Source organism: Gekko japonicus, unplaced genomic scaffold (assembly GCF_001447785.1).
Source record: "Gekko japonicus isolate JY-2015 unplaced genomic scaffold, Gekko_japonicus_V1.1 scaffold5, whole genome shotgun sequence".
Lineage (NCBI taxonomy): Eukaryota > Metazoa > Chordata > Lepidosauria > Squamata > Gekkonidae > Gekko > Gekko japonicus.
This window is the reverse complement of record NW_015168652.1, coordinates 2,786,740-2,813,354: the sequence shown is the minus strand read 5'-3', so window position 1 is coordinate 2,813,354 and position 26,615 is coordinate 2,786,740. Positions and strand designations below refer to the sequence as shown.

Sequence of the window (26,615 nt, the reverse complement as noted above, 5' to 3'; positions counted from 1 at the left end):
ACTTTTTTGTCTTCTTCTTCTCCATAGACTGAGGAGAAAAAGCCAACGACAAGGAGGGTGGGGGGGTGGGCCAGCGGCCCGAAGTAATTTTACCTCAGACGACAAAAAACAAAAACACTCCTTTTTTGGGGGGGGGAAACAGAAAAAGGAAACGAAACTGAAGAAAAACTAAGGCGAAAACGGAGAGCTAGTCACTTCGGCTAAGCAGTAAACACCTGACAGCACCCACCTCCAGGTTGGCTACTGCTCGCTAATCTCCCATTGGTGTGAAGCACAGAGACCACGAAGAAGATAAACAGGTTGCTTACCAGTAACTGGTGATCTTCGAGTGGTCATCTGTGCATTCATACCACCCGCCCTCCTGCCCCGCTGCTGTCTTCTTCTACGTGATTTGTTAGGAGATTGATGCGCGGTGGTTGGTAGGAGCTGGCGGGATCTCCGTGCCTGCCCTTCTGAGCATGCTCACTGGGGCTCCTGGGCATGCTCAGTTGGGCCAGGCACGAAAATCCTTCTAGAAGAGCTTGCTAGGCACCGGCAGATCCAGCGCAGGCGCACTAGATCCCATTGGTGTGAAGCACAGAGACCACTCGAAGATCCATGGTTGCCTCAGCCACCACGGGGTTATCAAGATGCAGTTCGCTCCATCGCTAATGATTTTGTGAATCACTCTCAGAAGCAGGGGTAGCAGAGGGAACAGGTAAAGAAGCCCTGTGGACTACGGATAGAGGAGACCGTCCCCTAGAGACTGTGGGTCTGTGCTACCTCAACTGCAGAACAAAGGACACTTTTTGTTGGTTCTGGTGGCAAAAAGATCGACTTGGGAAACTCCCCACCTGCGGAAGAGTGGGAGGAGGTAGGTTGGGTTCATTACCCACTCGTGAAGGCTGAGTCCTGCTCGACTCAGATGGTCTGCCTGCACATTCATGTGACCGGGGATGTGCATGGCTACCAGGAAAACGTTGTGGGTGATGCAAAGGTTCCACAACTGGATGGCAAGGTTGCAGAGGCGTAGGAGACAGTGCACCCTTGCTTGTTGACATAACTGAGTGCAGTAGTGTTGTCTGTGAGGACCGTAACACATTTCCCCTTGATCAGAGGTAGGAAGCTGTTGACAGCGAACTGTATTGCAAGCAGTTCCAGGAAGTTTATGTGTCGCTTCCGTTTCTGTGTGTCCCATTTGCCTCCGACACAAAGGCCCATCATGTGGGCACCCCAGCCCGACAGGCAGGCATCCGTGGTCAGGGTGATTTGGGGTGATGGAGGATGAAAGGGTGCTTCCTGGAAGAGACTGGAAGGGACAGTCCACCAAAGTAAAGACTGTCAAATATTGGGAGGGGGGGTAGGACGGTGGTATGTGCGTTTTTCGTTGGGTCAAAGTTGCGGATAAACCACAGTTGGAGGTGGCGCATTTTTAGTTTGGCAAAGACCAGGACCGACGTAGTTGCGGCCATAAGGCCAAGCAGCCTCTGTATTTCGAAGGCCGTGACTGAAGGTTGGGTACGGACGACAGTGGCTAGGTGGATGATGTCTGCCGCTCTGTTTTGTGGCAGGTAAGCCATGCATGTCTTGGAATCCAGCAGAGCACCTATGTATTGTATTCTCTGGACCGGTTGAAGTTGAGACTTTTCCCGATTGACTTGCAGGTCCAGGTTCTCCAGGAGTGCCAGTGTCTCATTGATGTTTGAGACCAGGGCGTCCCTGGAGGATGCTACTAGGAGCCAATCGTCAATGTACGGGTAGATGGAGATACCCTTGAGGCGGAGGAAGGCCACAACGACAATCATAGTCTTTGTGAAGACTCTTGGGGCGCTTGAGAGGCCGAATGGCAGGGCTGCATATTGGTAATGCTTTTGACCAATTGTGAAGCATAGGTATTGGCGGTGGGAGGGGTGGATGGTGAGGTGGAAGTACGCGTCTTGGAGGTCGAGGGTGGCCATCCAGATGTTTCTCTGCAGGAGTGGCATAATCTGCTGCAATGACACCATGCAAAAGCGGTGGTAGGTGACATAGCAGTTCAATGCCCTTAAATCTAATATAGGTCAAACGCCTCCATCTCGCTTTGGAACCGTAAAATAGTGGTAAAGACAGGTGTGATGGGGTTCTGGTGGAATTGGATACGGTAGCCTTGGGTTAAGATGGATAGCACCCACTCGTCCGTGGTGATATGACGCCAGGTGCGAAGAAAGGGAGATAGACGGGTTTGAACTGACTCAGTGGGAGGAAAAGTCAAAAGCCCTGTTTGGAGGACTTCGCCTGTTTGGTGCGGGAGGACTGTTGCCCGGATCCAAACCTTGGTTTTTGGAAGGTGGGGTTTTGGCCTCCTGAAGACGTACGTGGTCTCCATTGTCTGTCAGGAGACTGACGACTTGGGGTACGCTTTTGCCAGGGTCTAGACCAAGTGCGAGGACGGTATTGTTGCCTCGTGGAGAATGACACTCCGAGAGCGCGAGAAGCCTTTATGCTCCTGGAGAATGGTATCGGTAGTGCTATGGAAGAGACCAAGGCCATCGAAGGAGAGGTCTTCGACATAAGACCTAGTATCTTGCGGAAGATTGGTGTTACATAGCCAGGAATGTCTCCTTAAAGCTATTGCAGAGGCCATCGTTCTTGAGGATGCGTCTAGGGCATGTTTTGAAGTGTTGATCTGGTGTTTTGCCAACACCATGCCTTCCTTCTGAATAACTCTGGCTGCCTGAAGCTTGTTTTCGGGAAGATGAGTTATGATTTCAGAAAACCTCTCCCACAGAGTGTATTGATATCTGCTCATGCAGGCTAGGTAATTAGTGGTTTTCACTCCCAACGCTACCGTGGAGCAGAAGTGTCTGCCAAACACATCCAATTTCTTACTTTCCCTGTCAGAAGTTGAAGAGTGTGTTCTTTTAGACTTGGAGGAGGATGTTACAACCATTGAGTTTGGCTGAGGGTGGGAGAATAAAAATTCATCTCTGGTCTCCTGAACTCTATACATGTGGTCCAGGCGTCTTGTTGACACTGGGGCTGACGAAGGCTTTTCCCATGGTGCTTTTGCGGCTTGTAAAAGTACCGTAGACATGGGTAATGCTAAAGTAGTGGAGGTATCCAGTTGCACGGTACCGAAGACTGCAGTTGTTGTTGGACGACTGAGAGGCCTAAAGAATGAGCCATTCTCTTGACAAGGTCTGTAAAGGACGTGAGGTTGTCGGATGGGGATATAGGCAGATCATCTGCGACAGCCTGGTTAGGAGACTTGTGGTCAGGGGAGGTGTGAGCCTCAGAGACCTCCGTATCTGAGTCGTCTTCCAAAGAATCAGAAGAGTCCTGATCTGGAATTTGGACTGGAGTGACCTCTTGACTGGTTTAGGGTTTTGGCGGCACGACTTGGGGATTGGGAGGACGACTGAGTTCCAGAACATAGTGGGAAGGATCGTCGGCCGGAGGACGAGACAGAGATGCTGAAGGTCTTGATTTGTAGGGCAACCTCGATCTGTGGGCAGAGTGGGATGAATAATGATCCCAGTTGGAATAACCTGCCGGAGTCAGCCATGGCTGGAGCCATCGATGTTGATGGTCTCTCGGACTCCATCACTGGGGGGGGGGGGGTAACGCCAACCCAAGGAGCGCCACTTTAAGGCACACAGCTCGGTTTCTTCGTGTCTGGTTCGAAAACCTAGCACAGTGCCGGCAAGACTCAGGTCGGTGAGATTCCCCCAGACAAAAAATACAGAGGGTGTGGCGGTCAGGTGGAGCAAGTTTACTGCCACAACCCTTACAACGGTTAAAAAAGCTCCACTTCTCCATAAAAAATTAAAAAGGAAGGAGAGAGGGGGGGCAGCCCGAAGGCCAAACTGAGGTAACCAGCAACTTTGACCTCAACAAAAAACAACTTTTTTTTAGTTTTTCTGAAGAACAAATGAAAGTTAGAAAAAGGAAGAAAACTGAGGAAAAAATCCGAAGAGCCGTGAGGCAAATAGCCAAAAAAGCGAACCAACCAGACCAATGGAGAAAATGTCTTTCCAAGCGGCGGTAAGAAAGGAACTGGCGGGATGTCCGTGCCCTCCCCTCTGGGCATGCACAGTGGGGTTCCTGCGCATGCCCGAGGTTTGGGCACGAAAATCCATTAAAGAGCTTGCTACAATACCGATTGATCCAATGCGTGCGCATTGAATCCCATGGGTGTGAAGCACAGAGACCACGTCGAAGATCATTAATGACAAAAGGGAACACCTTTCAAGAAGCTACACTCCTGTTAGAAACTTTGATGCATGGAAAGATATCCAATGCATTAGTGAGTGCTCCAGTTCTTCTGTGGAGAGGAGATGGAATCAAACCCAACCCATTTGTACAGATTCTTAGAAAAAGAAAATAGCTCACTGTTAAACACACACATGCAGCCAAGGAGGGAAATTTATTTATTTATTTTTATTATTTTATTACATTATATTTGTGCATCACAGATTTAAAACCATAAAAACCAAATCCAACATATTATACAATAGTTAAAGCAAACAGCACTATTTTTGTGGTCCCCTCCCATTTCTGGTCTGAGTCCTCTGTGAGCATGGGTAAGGGAGTAAACTCCACAAGGGATGGGGGGCTCCAGGTAGGGTGCAGGCCGTGATATAAACCATTGCTGACCTCAACTGAATGCCTGGTGGAGCATCACTGCCTTACGGGCCCTGTGGAATTGCATATGGTCCTACAAGTCCCTGATGTTATTTGGCAGAGAGTTCCACCAGGCTGAGAACGCCCTGGCTCTGGTTGAGGACAGACGGCTATCTCTAAGGCCAGGGACCACCAGCAAGTTGTTCTGTGAAGAGTGTAAAGCTCTCCCGGGGGTATAACAGAGGAGGTGGTCTTGCAGAAAGTAAGAAAGTCAGAAATTTAAGAAAGTAAGAAGTGTCAAGTAGGAACATTTCTTCCCAAATCTCAGAGAAAACATCAGTTACGCTCTTCTTTAAAAATAATTAATTATGAAATGACTCAACAGATATTTCTCGGAAACAGCACTCAGACAGAAGAATGGCCCAATATCAACTAACCTTGTTAATATCAGGATATACACCCCCAGAGTAATCTTTTGGATGTATCTCAACAGAAAACTCCAAGAGGCGCACACACCAGTAACCCAGTTACAAGACCTACTGAAGGAAGCATAAAACACTTAAATTAAAACTGGCAAAGTGGCAAGAGAAACCAGTTCCTGCTTAAGCAATCCAAGACCTCAATACATCCCTGAACACGTCTTTTTATTGCAAACAACTTTGAGAACCAAAGTTGAAGGGCAGACTAGAAATTTTATAAGGAAAGGTGAACATACCTGAAATAAAATAAAGTCCAGCTCCCAAACATAGGGAGACATAGGGAGAGAAGTGGAGCTTTGTTTTGATTAATCTTGGCTGACTCCCAAGAATTAACCTTTATGTATCTTGTGGAAGCCATGTAAGCTGTATGTAAATCTAACAAAGTCCATACAGATGTATGGATTCAATGGACTGAGAACATATGTCACCAGCAGGCCCATAGCGATGGTGGGGCTATTCAGGGCTCCACCCCCTTTCTTAAAGGCACAGACCCACAGGATTCTCCTTTAAAAACCTTTTAAAAATAATTTTAAAACATTTTTAAAGGTGTGCGCTCCTGTGCCTTGCCACAGCGAGCCATGTGCCAAGAACAGACCTGAAAAGCCCCACTGAGAAGCTGGGAACCATCTGGCCATGGCCAGGAAAGGCTGGGGGAGGCTCAAAATGTCAGCCCCTGCGTCCTCCACTTCTCAGCTATGCTCTTCTACTACCTGGCCAGCAGCACACGCAGCTTCCAGAGGAACCCAGAGCTCTCACCTCGTGGCCTGATGCCCCTGCCGTGGGAGATGCTGATGACCCTGCACCCGGCCAATGTCTCCGAGCAGTGCCAGGACCCCCCCACACACACACACTTCTGGGTAAGCGCCTTACTTACTTCTCGCCCGGGCGCCCTCTTGTCTGCCTGCCTTCAGTCCTGATTCCCCTGTAAGCGCGCTTCTCTCTGATGTTGGGGGGCTTGGATCTGGGCACTTTGCTTGCACTGCTACTGCCTCATTCACCACTCTTCCCCCACCCTTTCCTCTTCCTGTCTCCCTGCTCACCCAGATGGGCAGCTTCTCCCTTTCCTCTTTGCAAGCCCATCTCTTTTTCATTTTTATTATTCAACTGGAACTTCCCCCTCAAACCCTCTAGCTGAGCGCATTTGGGTTAGAAAAAGTTCCTTTTACAGGTTTGGGGGGTTGGGTGTGCTTGGCCCAGATGGCTGCTGTGAACCTTGGCAGGGAACACACACACACACACAAAAAGGAATCCAACTTTGCAGTCTAACTTTGCAAACAGAAGGCTGTGATCCTGTGTGCGCTTTCTGGGAAGCAAGCTCCATCTCAGGAGAAGGGAACTTCTGACTCAAGTGGCACATGATCAGGCTCCACAGTTTGGCAAGCCTAGCCACATTTGCTTGGGAAGGAACTCCTTGGGTTCTGAGTAGATACTCGCATTGGCTTCAATTGCACATCACGGTTGCTTTCTCTACGCCCTCCCCATCTTTCTTCTGGAATTTTTAGAGCTATAGCCTATAGCTGTCCTGCCACAGTTGCTTCTGGTCTCCCATGGCTTGCAAGGCTGGGAACCCTGCCCCTTGGGTACAGACAGAAAAATGACAAATAACTGCAGCCCCACAAGAAAAAAAATGCCCCACAAGCCACAAAATCCTGGCTATGGGCCTGGTCACCAGGATCTAGGAACTGAATAACTGGAGAAAGATCACTCAGTATTTACATATTATTTAAGAAACCTCCAGTATTTTCCCTAGGAGTCTGCAAATTTAAAAATTACTCTGAGCCTGCCTTCCCCTGTGCAAGCATGACAAGGCACACCCTTTTTACAGACTTGAGGAAGAGGATCATCCCTGTAGTCACTCTCCTCTGTGGTGGGATTTCAAGTACCTTTCAAGCACAGCACAGACCTCTAGTCCTTTTGAGCTAACACTAATCACAGGGATCTCACACAGTGCTTCAGATGCTTAGAGAACTTCGAACCCTTCTCATCCAAGTTAAAGAAGAGTTAAAACCATGGCAACCACAATTTTTGGTAAGCCAAAATTTGTGAAGACTAGTTCTCCCAAGTGGAAAGTTTAGGAGAAAAAGAAAACTAGTGGACAACTGGCAAATTCAGACTATGAGTCTTGGAGTAAAAACAAATGGGGGGGGGGAGAAACAAGCAAAACAAAAGATATCTATATAAACAACATGGACATTCTCTTAATTGTAAGGGCTTACAATTAAAAATACAAAGGCAATCACTTGCTATATGCATCACAGCCCTGGAAACATGACAAGAAAGATTACTGGTTTTTGAGCTAACTCAGACATCTCTCAAATGTCTCTCTCTTTTGATCCAGGCACTGTGGCCACTTAGAGAACTACTGACATAGTAAGTAGAATGATGTAGAAAATTAACGTGTGAGCAAAACCACACATACACAAACTACAGGGCCTGACAGGGCTGCAAAAGTGAAATGCCAATGACTGGACTTTCCTTCGTTATCACAATTTCCCTTTCCATCATTATCACAATCAAGATTTTAAATCTTGTCTGCTGCTCTACCTGCTCACTTGATCTACCAACAGACTTGGCAAAGTCTCTATATTACAACTTTAATACTCTCTGCTGTAAACAACAATTCTTAGATTTGAAATTCCATTAACATAGTCCCCTGAAATATTATCTTCAGAAAGGACAGAATTAGTAATATGAATAACATTCCAGTATCATTAACAAACCTCAGGGAACTCCCTGGGCTCACATGCTCGCTCCCCATTATATGCAGGTGGGAAGCTGCTGTTAATTCCAAACATGGAATTTTTCTATTTCTTGTGACAGCCAAATCAAGCAAGATGACACACTGGAAAAAAGGATTTTGAGCCACATTCTGGCTTACAATCCATCCTTGTAAGCAAAAAACAACAACTCCAAAACCCAAAACCACAATTTGATCACCACAGTGCAGTAGGTTTTGCTCCTAGAGTTCTATTTCTGTAAGCATTAAGCACGGAAATAAAAGTTGCTCAACACAAGCCAGAAATTAATTGAGTCAGGATCATAATTTTAAAATACAAGATTGAGATAGAATCTAAACACAACAAATGAAAATGTATTCAATGATCAACTAACACCAAGATTTCAGATATATGATTCACTTTGTTTATCTTTCCATCTATCTAGTACTGTTCATATAGCGATAGCACTTTGTTTATCTAGAGAATTACTGACTGACATTCATGAACACAGCATCTGTTTTGCATTTATTTATTTGTTCTAGAACTGTAATAAACAGTAATTTATTTAAACATTTATGCCCTGCCTTTCCTCACAGTTCAAGGTAGCTTACTATATTTCCAGTTTAAAGCAGAATAAAATAACCCCCCAATCTCTCCCTCCCTCCAAGGATACTTGCCATTCATATCCCCTCAAAATCACTGGCAAAAAAGCAAGCTTTGCACCAACTCCTCAAGCTCTCCAGGGAGGGCCCCCCCTCAACTCTTCAGGGAGCCTATTCCACAGAGCAGGAGCCACAATGGAAATGACCTGGGCTCTGGTCAATTGCCAGTCAGACCACTCTAAGTAATGCAACAGCCAACAAATAGCTGTCTAAAGATTCCAGCTGGTGCACAGAGACATAGGGAAGGACACGACCCTTCACATATTTAGATCCCAAAACAGAGATTATTCTGGTGTCGTGGTTAGTTTCAGATCTGGGAGACCACAGGTTCAAATCCCCACTCTGCCATGGAAACTTACTGGGTGACTTTGGGTCACTCACACACTCTGCCTGACCTACTTTGCAGGGTTGTTGTGATGATTAAATGGAGGAGAGAAGAACAATAGAAATTACTTTGGATCCTGACTGGAGAGAAAGAAAAAGTATAAAGGAAGCAAAAAAAATTAAATCACTCTGAGTTTTTAAGAAATTAGGCATCATTTCTGTTGCCTGAGCAACTTGATCAGATGCCCCAAGTACTGCCACAGGACCCTGATGGAGATGGGAGGGAATGAGATGGGAAGAGCAGGCACTAGCCAGGGCAGCAAGAAGGAGAGAAGGAGTAAAGGAAGAGGAATTTAAATGAGTGATGCGGAGGGAGTTGAAGGAATAAGAAGACAGAAGGAAGAGTAGAAAGGATGTAGGGCATGAGGTAGGTAAAGCAGTCAAGGAGAGTGGAAGGGAATGGAAAGCTCTGAGGTAAAGGAAACAGAAACAAATCAAGAAAGGTGTACTGGAGGGTCTACTGTGGATGAGGGGCAAAGAGCGGATGGCGTTATGGGTGGTGAAATTACCACGTGGGAGCAGAATTAAAGACAAGAAGGCAAAAGAAAGTTAAGGGGATTCAGTGGGAGCAGAAATCTAGAAGAAGTGGCAAAGGAATATTTTTAACTTGCCCCCTATCAACTCCATCAGTCATGCTCTGTAGTTTACAGATATAGCTAAATTCAAGGGGTACACAAAGAGCAACCTCAAAACAATCCACAACTTTTTGTTGCAGATTCATGCAAACTTACCTTTCTGAAATAATTTCATCTCTCCATTTTCTTTCTTGATTTCAGATATGAATCTGTGTTTCTTCTTTTCTTTTTGCTTTTCCTTGTCCCTTTCTGTAATTTTATCTCTGGCAATTTGATCTAAAAAGGAAACATTTTCATATTGAACCAGTGCAGGAAAATTAGTTATATTTTATGTACTGGTCAAATAAAGGTTCTACATAATTATTAGGCAAAAAAAAAATTAAGTTATTAAGATAAGTGAATTTTATTCACAATTACATCTTGTGTGGTTAACTAAAAATCTAAACCAGAACATATATATTACTACTAGATCCGAGGGGGGGGGGGGCCTAAGCCGGTCTGCTCAGTAGTAAGCCCAATATTGTTCAGTAAGGCTGTGTACACCCAGGAAAGTATTCCTATGACTGCAGCTCTAATGTACTATCAAAAATCATATTTACTGGGCATGACGAAACTTGCTTTCCTTCTGAAAACAGGAACTGAACTGCAAACTGCTTGGCATGTGACTGGAGGCTAGCCTGCAGTAATTTGATATCTTCAGGTTAACAAAGTAACACACTTGTTCAAAGCAAATGTTTAAAAACATATTTGAATGGCTTTACCCTTGTACAGAAATGGCAGTCAGGTTATAGCTCAGTGTCAAGGAGTCAACTGATCAGATCAATTCACTTCAGAAACTGATGATGAATCAAGGTTAAACTCTGTTTTTCTTATGGTATTGGTATATAAGCAAAAAGGTACTTGGAAGTTAGCTATGGTACTCTGCCATTACTAATTTTACATATTCATTTATCTCCTGATGCCTCAGGGTACCTAAGGACATAAAACAAAAAATACTACAAGACACTATTTTAACTCCATGCAATGCAGTTTATTACAACTACTTACCACCAATACAATACTTTTAATTAACAATTATGGCCAGCATTGTTCCCATTTTACATCTGGCTCTGAATCTATGAACAACTTGCCAAGAATAAATAACAAGTCCATGCTACAGTCTGGATACTAGCATCCAATATAATATGTCAGGCATGTCCTCATGCCATAGCCTTTAAACAAATGCAAATGAGCAACTATTGGATAATCTATTTCCAGGCTTATTGACTTGCCTCTAAGACCTCAATTCTATCTATTATATCAGTTTTCTAAAGCATACTACTACAAAACAGAAAATTTATTAAAATAAGGAAATCAATCAACGAACTGCTCCAAGTTACACAGACAACTGACCAAGTGCATAGCATTTCATAAACTACAAGAGTGGTAGCATTTCCAGCTGGTTTCTGTAACAGAAGCCAAAAGCTTCAGAATGATGCTGGATGCCAAAATTTGCAGCTGCTTTGCATCAGCTTCCAGAGGGCAGTTTACACCAGCAGTCAATCACTGATTATGCAAGAACCACATGGAGATCAAAAGACAGCTAGGCAAAAAATTCACAGTATAAGCATTGCCATCTCAGAGGGAGGGTGGAATTACTGCATTACTGCAGCAGTGCCTACTCTTTTTAATCACATATCATTGTCCTAGGTGTTTTCAAAATAATTCTCATGATTCTAAAAAGCAAAATACTCAAAACAGAACACAAACATAAAAAGACAACAATATCAAGAAACAAGTTAAATAATCACTTTACTAAATCCACCAGAGATAACATGACAAGGTAGGACGTGAAAGACAGTAAGCTGCTGCATGGCTGTTTATCCTAGATGAAGAACCAATATATAAAGATATAAAAATATTGTGTATTGTTTTCATTCATTCAATGAGGTCTCCGGATTACAATCTTCCTTTCAGATATCTTCTTCCAGAATATCATACTAATACATAAATTTTGCAAAAAAATTGAGTATCTTCAGATATTTGGCCTAGGAAAGCATTCTGAGGGTCTGCCAAAGGTTGCTCCTGTAACATTCTTACTCACACCAAAGAGCACACAAATTAAATATGGCTCCAAGGTAAACATGCGTAGGATTACACCCTATATAAAATTCTTTAGTATTAGGAAGAGTAATTATCTTCAAAACAGCTTACAAGCGTTCAAGTTCTCCAGAACACTTGTATATTAGAACACACTCAGGAAAACAAAATGTCTCAGATCATTATCTTGAGGAATTTTGTCAGCATCCTGTGACAAAAGAGTGGCAAAAGGGTAGGGCTCCCAAATCTCGCCAAATCGCAGCGGGGGATCGCATGTCTTTGCAGAATCCCTGCTGCGGCGAGGGCGAGACGCGTTGCACCACTGTCGTCACTGTGGCAACGTTGCCAGAGCGATGCGTAGCGTCATGTCCTGGTGACGGAGGGTGCAACACGCCTTGCCGTCCCCGCAGCAGGGATTCTGCAAAGACATGTGATCCCCCGCCGCGACTTGGCAACCCTACAAAAGGATGTTTGAAGAAGGGAATTCAAACCTTCTTTCTACAGGAATCCCCAAAGTCTACTGAGCAAAGGGACAGAGATGTAAAATTTCCAGAAATTTTAAAGCCACGGGGGGGGGGGGGATCCCCTAAAAAAGCCCCAGAAATGTCATGGGAAACTGAAATATGTGCAATACTTACTTTCCTATCAAACCTAAACTTCTTTTACTGATTTAACAACATAAAAGGAATTACTGTTTACTTAGCAGATAAAACTGCACTGCTGTTTGGCCTATTTATGGAATTTAAAAGTATATATTTTTGTAACAAAAACTGCAAGTATCCCCAAAGTTTGAAACAGACTTGCAAAGGCCTGCATCCGATGCTACCACAGCATACCAACTTTAATTTCTACCATCAGAGAGAGAAAGAAAACTAAAAGTTGGAGGCAGAAGACAAACTCTGTAATAAACAATAGAGATTGTTTTATTTGGACAGAAACATTCTCAGTCACATTGGGCACTGCTACCAGAATATTTGAATATGAAGTTAAACTTTGTAACAGTGGTAACACTGAACTCTGTATTACCATTAAACACAATATAGCATATTACTTTATGCCATTTTTTTAAAATCCTAAAGCTGTTAGAAATTAATAGGAAAGAAAGTAATAACTGTGTACATTCTCTACCTTCATTTTGAATTTGTGAACTGGATGGTACTGGCTCTGTATACTGGTTCTGATTTATGTATTGTTGTATGTTAATTTATGCGAAAGGGAAAAGTGACTGCCTCTCCTGGAACATCCCCCACAGAGCTTCATACTCAGCAGATCAAAATCTTCTGGTGATCCCCGGCCCGAAAGCTATCCACTTAGGCTCAACCAGAGCCAGAGGCTTTTTGGCTCTGGCACTAGCCTGGTGGAACGCTCTCACAGGTGAAATCTGGGCCTCGCAGGACTTAATGCAGTTCTACAGGGCCTGCAAAATGGGGCTGTTCCACCAGGCCTACGGTTGAGGCTGCGGTAACCATCTGGACTGCACTCCCCCCATGCTCTCCCTTCTTTGTCTGCTTGTCCTGCTTCTCTGTATTATTTTAACATCTATCGTTACACTTCTTACACTTCATGCAAAAACCCTTCGGGGGTGTGTTAAATCTGTCCTAATGTTTTGGCTGCCATTGGATATTGATATCAGACACTGTTCTTAATGTTAATTTATATTTATTGTTTTAAATGCTTTTATCATTGTTGTTACCCGCCCTGAGCCTACTTGTAGGGGAGGGCGGGCTATAAATCAAATATATCAATCAAATCAAAATTAATTAAATTTAAAAATCTTGAAAATGTTGTACACATCTACAGTATACATGGAATTATTTTCTTCTTTTTTACTTTTTTTTTTAGTATTTGTGTGCGTGTGTGAACCTGGAAGTCATGATGACTTCTGGCTACTCCTAGTGGGTCTAGGACATTTCAGAGACATGGCTTGATAACCTGCTTATACGTCCCAGCTCTGCTATTCCTTGGAGGTCGCCCTTCCAAGTACTTGCTGGAGTCGGCCCTACTTAGTTTCTGAGATCTGACAAGTTCGGGCTTGCCTGGGCTATCCAGGTGAGGGCTGCATGGAATTATTGCTGAATGCTGTAGAGTGTCATAAAAAATTCATAGAATACATTTTGAGTAAAATCTTGTTTTTTATTTCAGTCATTCCCAAAGAGGAGGGGGGAACCACTTTTCCTCCATGCCTATTCTGTGACTTTAAAAGCCTCTCCCAAGCAACAGTTGGGGGGGGGGGGTAAAGACAGGAATTTTTATAAATCAAAGTTTTTAACTATTAATACTCTGCCTCAATCTCAAAACTTAATCTTGAACATCAAGCACACTGCTGCTTTTACATGTGTAAGAATTGACCATGGAAAAAATACCTGCATTCTAAGGTTAAATGCGATGGTTTGGATCCTAAGTCTTGCTTCCTTTTCTACTGTAACCTTTTGCATACTGGTTTGCCTCCACAACTAAGCATATCCCTCTGATTCTAAGAGCTTCATCATCATTCAATAAGCTGAAAAGCACCAGTGCCAGAAGAAAGTAATGCATTGTGGAGGACTACCTCAGAAACAGATATATCCAAAGCTTACCATCCAAACCTACAAAATGACAAAGCTTATTATTGTGGATTTTCCCATAGTATTTAGGCACTAACAACATAAGAACATAATAAGAGTCCTGCTGGATCAGACCAATGGTCCATCTAGTCCAAGCATCCTGTCTCACACAGTGGCCAACCAGGTCCTCTGGAGGGTCAACAACAGGGCACAGAGACCGAGAACTTCCCCCCTGATGTTGCCTCCTGGCTCTGGAATTCTAAGTCTGGGAGCCCCTGAATGTGGAGGTTCCCTTCAGTCACCATGGCTAGTAGCCAATGATAAACCTATCGTCCGTGAATCTATTTAATCCCCTTTTAAAACTGTTTATTCCTCTGGCCATCACTACATCCTCTGGCAATGAGTTCCACATTTTAATCACTCTCTGTGTAAAGAAGTATTTCCTTTTTGAATCTACTACCCATCAGCTTCATTGAGTGCCCTCAAGTTCTAGAGAGGGAGAAAATTTTCTCTGTCAACTCTCTCCACCCCATGCATAATTTTATAAACCTCTATCATGTCTTCCCTTAGTTGTCTGTTTTCTAAACTCAAAAGTCCCAGAATCTTCAGCCTTTCCTCATAGGGAAGATGCTCCAATCCCCTAATCATCCTGATCACCCTCCTCTGTATGTATTCCATCTCTGAAATGTCTTTTTTTAGATACACTGACCAGAACTGTACACAGTATTCCAAATGAGGCCATATCACAGTTCTATATAGGGGCATTATAATATTGGCCATTTTATGTTCAATCCTTTTCCTAATAAGCCCTAACATACAGTTTACCTTTTTCTCTGCTGCAGCATAGTGGGTTGACACTTTCATTGAGCTATCTACTATGACCCCAAGATCTTTTTTCCTTTCAGTCTCAGCAAGCAGACCAGTGTTCCCTCTAAGCTGAGTTAGTGTGAGCTAGCTCACAGTTTTTTAGCCTCTGATTCACAAATTTTTGTCTAAGCTCAGGAAAGATGGCTCCAGAGCAAACTAATTAATGCAGTTGCCAAATCGCTTGCGCACAACTTTAATGCCAGAAGCTCACAAAGTAGAATTTTTGCTCACAAGATTCCACAGCTTAGAGGGAGCACTGGTTCAGACCCTATTGCCCTATACTTGAAGTTGGGATTTTTGTCCCAATTAGGAGTACAAATATGAGGATCTAAGAAATTCTATCCTCCCTAAGCCTATCCAGGTGGTCTTGTACTATTGTTACAGCCCCCAACCATCAAAGCTCTGCAATTTGTTCATTTTCATTATATTTATGACTACTAGCCAATTTATGACTACTAACCAATAGCATAGACATTTTCTCAACCTCTCTTAGTTTTCATCAAGCATGTTTAAGATTAGGGTGTAAAACCCAATAGAATTTTCATACAAGTGTACAACAGAACTGAAACAACTGAATATGTTTGCATTTGCACAGAAAGCCAAATGAAAATCTGTCTCTTACTAGACACAATTCTGCAGTGCACAAGACATATGGGCCTAAATGCTTTCCCTGGAAATGGCTCTACATAGTAGCAAATCAATGCATTTGCAATGTTGTAGCAAACTGTTTGTATCCATATTTAATTATGAAATATATTAATTTTTAAATGGGAAATAATTTTTAAAAAATTGATCCAAAATGCTCACGTCTACCACACTGCTACTTGAACAGCTAGATCCACAGCTAGGCCAACACAGCTACGCTCCAAAATGCACTACGACTTTAATCTCTAATTTCTTCAATTTTGAACCTTACTTTGGAACAAAGGGGACAATTAGCGCAAGAAATAACTTCTACCTGAGCATTCATCTGCAAGACTAAAATAGATGAATTCCAATTTTGCAATTATCTATACAAGTCATACAATAGCCCTGAAATACAATCTCAACTTACTTGTTCAGCCAAATTTAAAGAAGCCAATATGCAAACTAGCACTTACTCTGTGGCAAGTACATTCAGGTGGGTAGCCATATTGGGCTGAAGCAGCAGAACAGTGGCATCTTTAAGACCAACCAAGTTTTATTCTGGGGTATAAACTTTCATATGCATGCATGCTTTTTCAGATACAAGCCATCCTCAACCATTACATACAGGTAGAGATAATTAAACTTTGTTGGTCTTGGAGGTACCACTGAACTCAAACTCAGTTCTCACATCTGTTGGTCAATTCTTGTATTTGTATGCTAATTTACTGCCATTCACAGATCATACCAGCTGCTTTAATTTAATCAGCTATAATTACCCAGTTACTTATGCATCTTGACTTTAACTAGCCCTTCCTGGCTACTAACCCCCTCACTTATGTAGTAGTTGAGGACGTTCTGTTTCAGTCTATCTGAAGAAGTGTGCATGAACACAAAAGCTTATACCCAGAATAAAACTTGGTTGGTCTTAAAGGTGCCACTGGACTCAAACTTTGTTCTTTGGCAAGTAACTATTCTTTCTGCCCAAGTAATAGATCTCCTTTTTGGTTTGCATCCTCATTGCTCTGAGTCTCAGCAGCAAGCATTTTGCTCAACACCACCCACATTTTGCACTATCTAAACTGGGCCATATTTTTCTCTCGGTCTCACTTACCTAATAATCATTGCAGTCTGCAATTTGTCTGCTTGAGCAAAGGTTGCATGAAAGCACAGCACACAAATGCAGGTTCCACTACTTTTGCCAGTTCTTGGATTTCCACATAAGAGTATTTTTATACTGGAGATCAGTCAAACATGTACCCCACACACACACACACAGCTACACTACTGCTTGTTCGATAATTTGCAGAGACACTCACTAATTCTGAACAAACCTGAATAATTCAAAACCCAGTAGGTATTAAGATGATGCCAACTACTGGTATAGTGTAAGCAGTTTTGAGTAGCTAGAGTAGTTTTCAACTGAGTTTTTAAAAAAGTTTATTACTAAAACTAGTAACACCTAGATTGCCCAAATAAAAGGGCAAGATAACTCTCAAATATTTCATCACTGATTACCTAGAACAATGGTGGCGAACCTATGGCACACGTGCCAGAGGTGGTACTCAGAGTGCTCTCTGTAGGCACGTGTGCCGTCGCCCCGGCTGCCCAGGCGGCCCCCGATTGGGCAGTTTGAATGGAAGGCTGGGGCCATGCAAGGCAGACGTCAAGCCAGCAGGGGAAGAGAAGCCGGCTGCGCCCCACGACTCCCCACCACCTCTGAGGCAGCTGACCCTGACGAGCAGCACCACCAGCAGCCTGCAGGAGGGAGCACCTGCCCGAGTGAGTGCGCCTAACTGCGCCCCGAGCCCCGCCTGGCCGGTGCCTCGCCTCCTCCAAGCCTGCAAGTGAGTGTCCCTCTCCTCCTTCGTCCCGTCCTCCGCCAGCGTCAGCTCCAGCGTCTTAGTCCCTGGGAGGGGGTGGGCAGCCCGGCCTCTGCCGCCTTCCTGCCGCCACTCCCCTCCCTCCCTCCAGCATGCAGGACTTGAGGTCAGGGGGCAAGAGTGGCTCCTCAGGGTGGATGGGTGAAGACACGGGCGGCGGCGGCGTTTTGGGAGTTGCAGGAGGTCTTCGAGCTTGGAGGGGGGTCGGGGGGCTTGCCATCGGGGGGCTTGCTGTCAGTCAAAAAGGACCTACACTAGGTTCAGACAAAGCAGTCACTAGTTTTCTTATTCCCTGCAGAATAGCAGGGCAACTCCTCAAGCTTGGGACACTCCCCCCCATAACCTTCTAGTTCAACTTGAGGATAATTCTGGGAGTGTAAGAAGTAGACATTAGACTAGAGTTCTTCAGTTTTAACCAGACACTATTAATCCCAACCATAACAGGCCATGTCCAGATTATCTGTACCTTTCCATCAGATACAGGCAAAAATCAAGAGTCCCAAGAGGCAAAACAGGTAACCACTGGTATAGTTAACTGCTCCACTGATCTAAAGGTTTTTAGTCCAACACACATATTCAATGACAAAAGAATTAATGCAGAGCTCTGGAAGAAGCTGCTCTCGAGGCAACAGAATATGGGACTGTTCAATTCAGCTAATACTAATATTATTAAACTACAACACCTTATATTTTACCCTACAGAAACTGCTTCTTACTTTAGTATAACTTTGTCACAATTTAAACTTAGAGCAATTTTGCCTAGTAACTGTGACATTTAGTAAGCAAAGTTACAGTAATTTAACTTGATACATGATAGATATGAAATATGTTCTAATCTCCCCACACCTGAGGAAGAAAATGAGATTGTATCGCTGTAATTTATGTTAACTGTGCAGCATAGCTAATGCTATACATATAAATACATCTATATTTATGTATTTATTTAGAACTTTTACTTGCTTCTGTATTAGAAAGACTGTGCAAAACATTTTTTTTAGATTTCTTTTCAAGGAAACCCATGTACCAGTAACTAACTATTTATGTTTTAGAACATTTTCTTCTGCAGCCATGGTTAAACACAAGCATTTGGGAGGGGAGATTTTTGTGTGCCATGAAGTCAAACAGTGAAAGAATGAAAGAGACTCAGAACCCGCTCCCTCTTGTCCGCCTCCCAGCAGCAGGAACCTTTGTCAGGATGAAAAAGCTAGACTGAAGATTCTGCAATAGCAGCCCAGCTCTTGCACTATGCTAGGAAAATGGGTTCCTGACGCAGTGTACTCAAGCACAGATCACTGGGGGGGAAAGATATTTACTGAAGCAAAGGCTTTTTTAAAAACTCTCCAGCAACATGCTCTAGTTCAGCATTCTTCTGTATTTCCATCTGAAAGTGCCTCCACACTAAAAGAGCCGGACGTGAAACTACTGAGAGAAAAACTGAGAGAAAAGTTATGCCCGGAACAAGTTAATTCTAAACACATTATGTGTTTCTCATCTAGAAAACAGCAACAGTGTCAGGACTTCAAAAAGATTGTCTGCACTTAACATGTTTCAGAAAGTTGTTGTTCCCGCATTCCCACTTTGAAGCCACTGAGTGAGAATATTAAAATAATTTCATATCATAGCCTTCCTCCATGCAACTCTGTATGTTGTGTGATCTACAGCACACTTCTAAAAACCCTCATTATTATATTATAAGACAATTAGGTTGAAATGAACTTCCTAAGAGATTTAAACCTTCTTCTCTCTTCTCCAGCATCATCTGCTGTACCACACTATCATCTGTTATAAATTCAATAAGAAAACTGTTTGAGAATGGTGTGTAGGGCACATTTCCTAATCAGCATAACTTGTAATTTTATTTAATTAAAACATTCATGCCCCACCTTTCAACAGAAATATCTAGACAGCTTATAATAATTCTAAAAAATGAAAACAATAAAACAAGGATAAAAAACAGCAACAGGGAAAATTTAGACTTAGGAAGCTCTTTAGAAAAGCCAGCAAAAAACCAGGAAAAGCCTATTAAAGAGAGTCATTGTTTAAAGTCAGCACAGCTGGATAAAATTCCACAGGTGAAGAGGAACTAAATAGCCTCAGAGAATAAAAACATCTTCTGCAACTAAAAAACCTACCAATTTGATACTAAATGAGCTTCTTGAAGACAAGGAGTTCCAGAGCTTGGGTGCTATTATGGATAAGACCCAGTCCTTGGTGCTCAACAGTGTTCCCTGTAAGTTGAGGTACATGTACTGAGCACACTAATTGTCAGTTAGGAGTGCATGGATTTTTGTCTGAGCACACAGAACGCCTGGCCCAGCTGCTGGTCATGGTGGGGAAGGAGCAGGCTCTGAGCCTGGCTTTGCAGGAAGGCAGGCAGGAAGGGTGGTGATACTCACTGCAGGGCTGTGTCAGTGAGTCATCACAGGAAGTACAAAGGTATGCAGAGGAAATCCCACCCACAACCAGCCTACGTGTGGTGTGCTCTGGCTCAGCGACTGAGTCGAGCAGTAGGAAGCCAAGGCAGGCTTGCTGGGCGCTTTAGCGGTGAAGGAGGCCCACAACAGCTAAGGAAGGAGACATGGCAAACCAGGTCAGGAGCGCCGCCAGAGGGAGGCCCGCCCCCTTCCCCGAGGAGGCCTTGAAAGCTAGCCACCTCTCATCTGACACCAGCTGGGGAAAGCTGCCAGACTCTAAGAGGAGTCTGCCTCTCCTTTCCCCAGCCCTGCACAGGGAGGCACTGTCAAGGGGGAAAGGGCCACCGCCACACTGCCATTTTGTCCCCAGGCCAAACAGAACAGGCAGAAGTGGTGCAAGAAGACCATCACCACCCATAGGACCACCACCAAGTGCATCACCATCCCCAGGTCAGTAGGCCAGGAGAGGAATGAGTCTTCAGTAAGGACGCAGAGGGGGCATTGGAGAAAGGGGTGCCTGCACATGTCTGGGGGGGGGGCATTGCTTTAAAAGTAGAAAACAGCAAGAGTTCAGTAGCACTTGAAAGACCAGGGGTGATTTCGCACTAGAGTTGCCTCACGGCGCAGCCGCCGTTTACCCCAACACAAACATGTTAATTTCACACCCAAGGCCGCGGGGCTGCATTTTGACTCGTGGCTTCGCCCGATTTCCTCCGCAGTTTCGTGATCCTGGTTTTTAAGGATCATGAAACTGCGGAGGAAATCGGGCGAAGCCGCGGGTCAAATGCAGCCCCGCAGCCTCGGGTGTGAAATCAACATGCTTGTGTCGGGGCAAACGGGGCTGCACCGCGAGGCAGCTCTAGTGCGAAATCGCCCCAGGTGGTATTGCCAGACTCATTTGCACCTAATTTAGGCAGATTCATGCATTATAGATTCATCAACATCTATTTTTCATTGGCCTGTTATAGCTAGATAAAGCCTCCATGTTTAGAGGTACTATAACTCCATCTTCCAGATGCTGGTAATTTACACGTATGTTGCCACACACTGTTTTGGAGTATCTAGTGGCATTTGATTCATCACTGCAGGAAACAAATTGTTGGACTAGATCAAGTTTGGTTTTGTCCATGCAAAGGAGTTCTCATATTCTTCAGAAAAACATGCCAGATGTCATGGCCAAAGAAGTCAAATGTTTCTTGTTTTAATGATAGTAGTAAAGGAAAAATATGAATTATTTGGGCTTAGAAGTGGTGTCTAAATTATCATGCAGAAATGGAAAGTACTCTGTTTTAAAGAGAGAAACTCAGAAATGGAACTTACATTCATGAAGTAATTCTGAGAGAGAATATTTCTTAAGGTGTTTTTCCCAGCCTTGGAAAAAATAATGGAAAACTCTGGCTGGTTGTGGACATGTACATTCAACTGGCAAAAATATAGCTTCATGCACTTGACCAAGCCCCTCCTCTGGTGTGGCCTTTATCTGGCTTTTAGAAACTGGTATCACTAACCAATCAATTTATTTCTACAGTCCTTAGAACAGTCATACAAAAAGAAGTACACCTTTACAATATTCCAAGATTTTAAGATACATTAGTGACACATTAAAAGCAAATTAAAATTTAATCGAATATCAAACAACTATATCTAACTAGCTACCTTAGAGTTTCTGTGATCTGAGTATCACCATACAAAAACTGGCTGGTATCACTAACACTGGAGGAACATTGGAAATTTCTAAATGCATCATTTAGGAAATGTTATCAAAACAGATGAATTAAAATTAAAACAAATATAAATAGCAGCTCAAAAAGGTTCTCAATTTCTGTGGTCAATTTTTTGGAATTACAGTACCAAATCTGTTTTTAAAAGTTTTTATAATAGTGCATATAGAAAAATCAACGTTGGGAGTATGCCCCCTTGAACTCAGTGGGACACTGAATTCAGTAAACATGTAAACAATTGGGCTGCATGTGAATGAATGAATACCCAAAATAAAACTGAGCCTGCCTCAGCGGGGAGGGCGGGGTAAAAGTTATAACTAAATAAATAAATAAATAAACTTGGTTGATCTTAAAGGTGCCACTGGGCTGCATGTTTGGTGTAGTGGTTAAGTGCGCGGACTCTAATCTGGGAGAACCGGGTTTGATTCCCCACTCCTCCACTTGCACCTGGCTGGATGACCTTGGGCAAGCCGTAGTTCTGATAAGAGCTGTCCTTGAAAAAGAGCAGTTTCTGTTAAGAGCTCTCTCAGTCCCACCTACCTCCCAGGGCGTCTGTTGTGGGGAGGGGAAGGAAAAGGAATTTGTAAGCTGCTCTGAGACACCTTTGGGTAGTGAAGGGTGGGGTATAAATCCAATCTCTTCTTCTTCTACATGTATACCCCACCTTTCTCCCCAATGGCACCCAAAATAGCTTAAGTTGTTCTCCATTCCTACATTGTATCTTTATAAAAGCCCTATGAGGTAGGTTAGGCTGAGTGTGCATGACTGGCCAAAGGTAACATCTGGGTAACAAAAATTAGGAACACACATACTGGATGGGGGATACTGAGTAGCAGTATGTGTGAACAAGATCTTGGGGTACGGGTGGACCGTAAATTAAATATGAGAAGCCAGTGTTATGTGGAAACAAAAAAGGCTAATGCAGTCTTGGGGTGTATCAACAGAGGCATAACATCCAAATCACAAGATGTCATAGTCCCACTGTACACTGCACTGGTCAGGCTGCACCTAGAGTATTTGTGTGCAGTTCTGGAGGCCTCACTTCAAAAAGGATGTGAACAGAATAGAGTGGGTACAGAGAACGACAAGGATGTTCAGGGGCCTGGAGACCAAACCCTATGAGGAAAGACTGACGGACTTCGGAATGTTTATTCTGGAGAACAGGAGGTTGAGGGGGGACATGATTGCTCTCTTTAAGTATTTGGAGGGCTGTCACTTAGAGAAGGGCAGGGAGCTGTTCCTGTTGGCAGCAGAGGGTAGGACTCACAATAATGGGTCTAAATTAAGGGTGGAAAGGTACTGCCTGGATCTTAGGGAAACCTTTTTTACAATAAGAGTTGTGCAACAGTGGAATCAGCTGCCTACAAAGGTGGTGAGCTCCCCCTCACTGACGGTCTTTAAGCAGCAGCTGGACAAACATTAGTCAGGGATGCTCTAGGATGATTCTGCACTGAGCAGAGAGTTGGACTAGATGGCATGTATGGCCCCTTCCAACTCTGTGATTCTATGAGAGCCAGTTTGGTGTAGTGGTTAAGTGTGCGGACTCTAATCTGGGAGAACCGGGTTTGATTCCCCACTCCTCCACTTGCACCTGCTGATGTGACCTTGGGTCAGTCGCAAGCTCTGGCACAGCTGTCCTTGAAAAAGAGCAGTTTGTGTTAGAGTTCTCTCAGCCCCACCCACCTCACAGGGTGTCTGTTGTGGGGAGGGGAAGGGAAAGGAGTTTGTAAGCCGCTCTGAGACACCTTTGGGTAGTGAAGGGCGGGGTATAAATCCAATCTCTTCTTCTCTTCTTCTTCTAAGCTTCTGTGGCAGAGTGGGGAATCAAACATGCGTCTCCCAGAACCTAATTCAGTGCTCTGACCACTACACCACACTGACTACGGACAGATGGTTCTAAATCCACACTGGCTAAGTTTATGTGAGGCACTTAAACTCATTCATTCAATCATCATTCATAGACCTTTATTGGCATATCATCAGTCATAAAACAAATCAGAACATCGTACCATAAAAATTAAGGTCTAAGATTCCATATAAATTAGGTGCTGTCAAGAACAGTACTACCTAAAATTTTGTACTTTAAGAAATTCTATAAGAAATTTGGCAACACTTAAACTGATGCATTCATGCTAGTTACTTGTTGGGTATCTGAAATGAAACAGACATAGGACAGGTGTTTTTCAAGAATGCTAAGGCAGTTTTCCTCTAGTATAGATATTTCTTCCATACTATATAATACCCTTTACCAGCTTTTATTGTTATGGCAGTTGTAGTCATTCTTTGAGAAAATAGACTTGGCCATGGTATTCCATGCTCTGATCATGTCCCGGTTACATTACTGTATTTATTTGATTTATTTAGAAAATTGATATGCTGCTTTGCCAGAGGTTTCTTAGGAGGTATACAGCTATATTGATAAAACAATTCTATATCATTAATATAAGCTACTAAAAAATGAGAAGCCATTAAAACCAGGACATAATATCATAAAATACATACTGATTAGCCTAAAATTATGTGGATGTGGGCCAGAAGCAGGATATAAATACTTTTAGAGCTAACAACCTGCATAAAGGGGAATGTTTTAGTATGATGCCTAAAGGAAAGTAAGATAGGTGTCAGGCTGCAAAGTGCCACAACTGAAAAAGCCCTCTCTTTGGTCACCAGCAATATATTGTTAAAACCTTTCCATCGTTCTACACTTCAACACTTTATCAAATTTTAAATGACATAATTTTAAAAACAAGCTCAAACCTGGTAAATTTACATTGTAGGGATGGATTGATAATTAATTTTTAATAATGTAGTTTGCTATAATATTATGGATTGTAAATGACTGACTGTTTAAGATTTTTCAAAATACCTTTAGCAGCAGAACTGAGTCTACAAAATGAAATGCCACTGATGCAATGGAAACAGTCCCCCAAGAATGCTGCATGCTTTCTCAAAACAAGTTGCATTAACTAGGTTTTCTGCTACTTTGGAATTGGTGCTACCTGCTAGAATTAATACACAACCACCATTCTTTCCCAACTGCTCCCCCCATCCTACCCAACTCCTCATATACCTTCATCTCATCTATGTGATTTTACAACTGTTTCAAATGCTTATTTTAGTGTGTGTGTATATATATAAATATATATATATATAAGAAGCGGTGAACCGTGATACTCGCGGGGGGGGGGGGGAGAAGGAGCGCCACGTGGAGGAGGAAGAGGAAGCAGCTGCAGGTGAGCCTTCTCCCTGACCCCCTCACACCCCCTCACACCGATGGCAAGCCCTGAACCCAATCCTTCTCCTTCCCAACTCCCCCCAGCACCGACAGCAAGGCCTGCATGGTTCCCAGCCACCGGGCTCACTAATCCTTTCCCCCTGCCTCTCCACACCAGCAACGAGCCACATGGGCCTGCTGAGCTTTTTTCCGCCCCTCTCCATGGCTCCTAGCCATCGGGCCCACCAAGCCTCCCCCCCCAACGGCCAGAGCATTCTCTGCACATCCACAGGGAATGCTTTTACTTTGGGGGGGGATTTAAATATCCCCCATATATATTTTTCAACTTTTTAGATTTTTCTGTACACCTGGGGACTGCTCCAAGTGTGCAGGAAGATCTCTCTGCCCCCGATGTGCGGATTTAGATATCCGCACAGAGGGGGAAACTTGAGTATTATATATATACAAGAGGCAGGACCTGCAATACTCACAGGAGGGGAGAAGTAGCAGGAGACATGGCTGCAGGTGAGCCTAGCCTTCTCCCTCCCCCCCAGTGGCGGCGGCGAGGCCATCCCACCAAGCTTTCTCCTTCCCCCCTCCCCAGCAGCAGTGGCGGCGAGGCCGGCCCACCAAGCATTCTCCCGCCCCCTATGGCAGCGACGGCAGCAAAGCCTTCTCAAAGTGTTCCCTGAGCATGCGCAGGGAACACTCCTTTACTTTTGGGGGGGATTTAAGTATCCCCCTATAGGTTTTTTTTTCAGTTTTTCGATTTTTCTGCACATCTGGGGATTGCTCCAAATGTGCAGGAAAATTTCCCTGCCCCCCAGGTGCCCCCGATGTGTGGATTTAGATACCTTGGCTATTAGATAGATAGACAGATAGAGATATATATAAAATGAAAAGAGTCCCCATGAAGAGAGTCCACTGTTGCTAAGGGGCTAATAAAAAGAACAAACAATATTTAGAATAAGGCCTAGGTAGAAGCATCTAATTTGACATTATTTCCCTTAAGGTCTAAGGTAAAAGGTTCCCTTGCTCGAAAGCCAGTCGAATCCGACTCTAGGGTTGGGGTGCTCATCTCCGTTTCAAAGCCGAAGAGCCAGCGCTGTCCAAAGACGTTTCTGTGGTCATGTGGCTGGCATGACTAAACACCAAGGCGTATGGAACGCTTGGCAGGAGCTGGAACTAGAGATGGGAGCTCACTCCATCATGCGGCACCCAGGTCTCAAATCGCTGAACTACTGACCTTCCACAGCCTGCAGTTCAGCGTCTTAACCATTTGACCCACCGCAGCTCCATTAAGGTCTAAAGACTTACATAAATATTTGTAACTAAATTTTAGGACATGAATGGAAGTATGCAGCATCCTATTATTAATTTTAGGTGAAGTATATTTCTCCTTTCAATGCAGTCCACAGCCCAATACGCTCCTATGATGCCCTCGTCCACTTCCCTCCCTTAGAAGCAAGATTTTGCCTCCGTTTTTCTGAGCTGCCCCAGTTGTCTGTTTTCTTCTTTCCTGAAGAATTCTGGCTTTCCCACCCTGTCACAGTATAATATTCTGGCTGTTGTTCAGCCAAGGAACCTGAGGGAAGGAATGGAGCCCCCTTTAACTTATACGACATAATGGCACTTGAGAAGTTTTTATACTCCAAATTAACAAAATATTTTATTCAACATAGAGTAGAAAGGTCAGGTGAAATCAGGGTTAAAATTTCTAAGGTAAACCCAGTACATGCACAGTTCTTATGTTTCAGGTTAATGAGAGTTTTTATGTTGAGAGGCTTTTGTTCCAGTGTTTTCTAAACACTCCAGCACACTTTCTTTGAGTATTCTCTGACTCTTTTGGTTTCCAGAAGGCTGGTACACTCT

The 26,615-nt window shown here is 43.7% G+C and overlaps 1 protein-coding gene across 1 annotated transcript in view; it reads right to left on the bottom strand.

The window, feature by feature from the left end:
• The window catches only part of RSBN1L (round spermatid basic protein 1-like), a 66,351-nt gene that overhangs the window by 36,042 nt on the left and 3,694 nt on the right, over nt 1-26,615 (bottom strand). Inside the window, exon 2 of the mRNA XM_015415068.1 lies at nt 9,555-9,674. Within this exon, the coding sequence (XP_015270554.1) occupies nt 9,555-9,674 (120 nt within the window). The remainder of the gene's footprint in view (nt 1-9,554; nt 9,675-26,615) is intronic.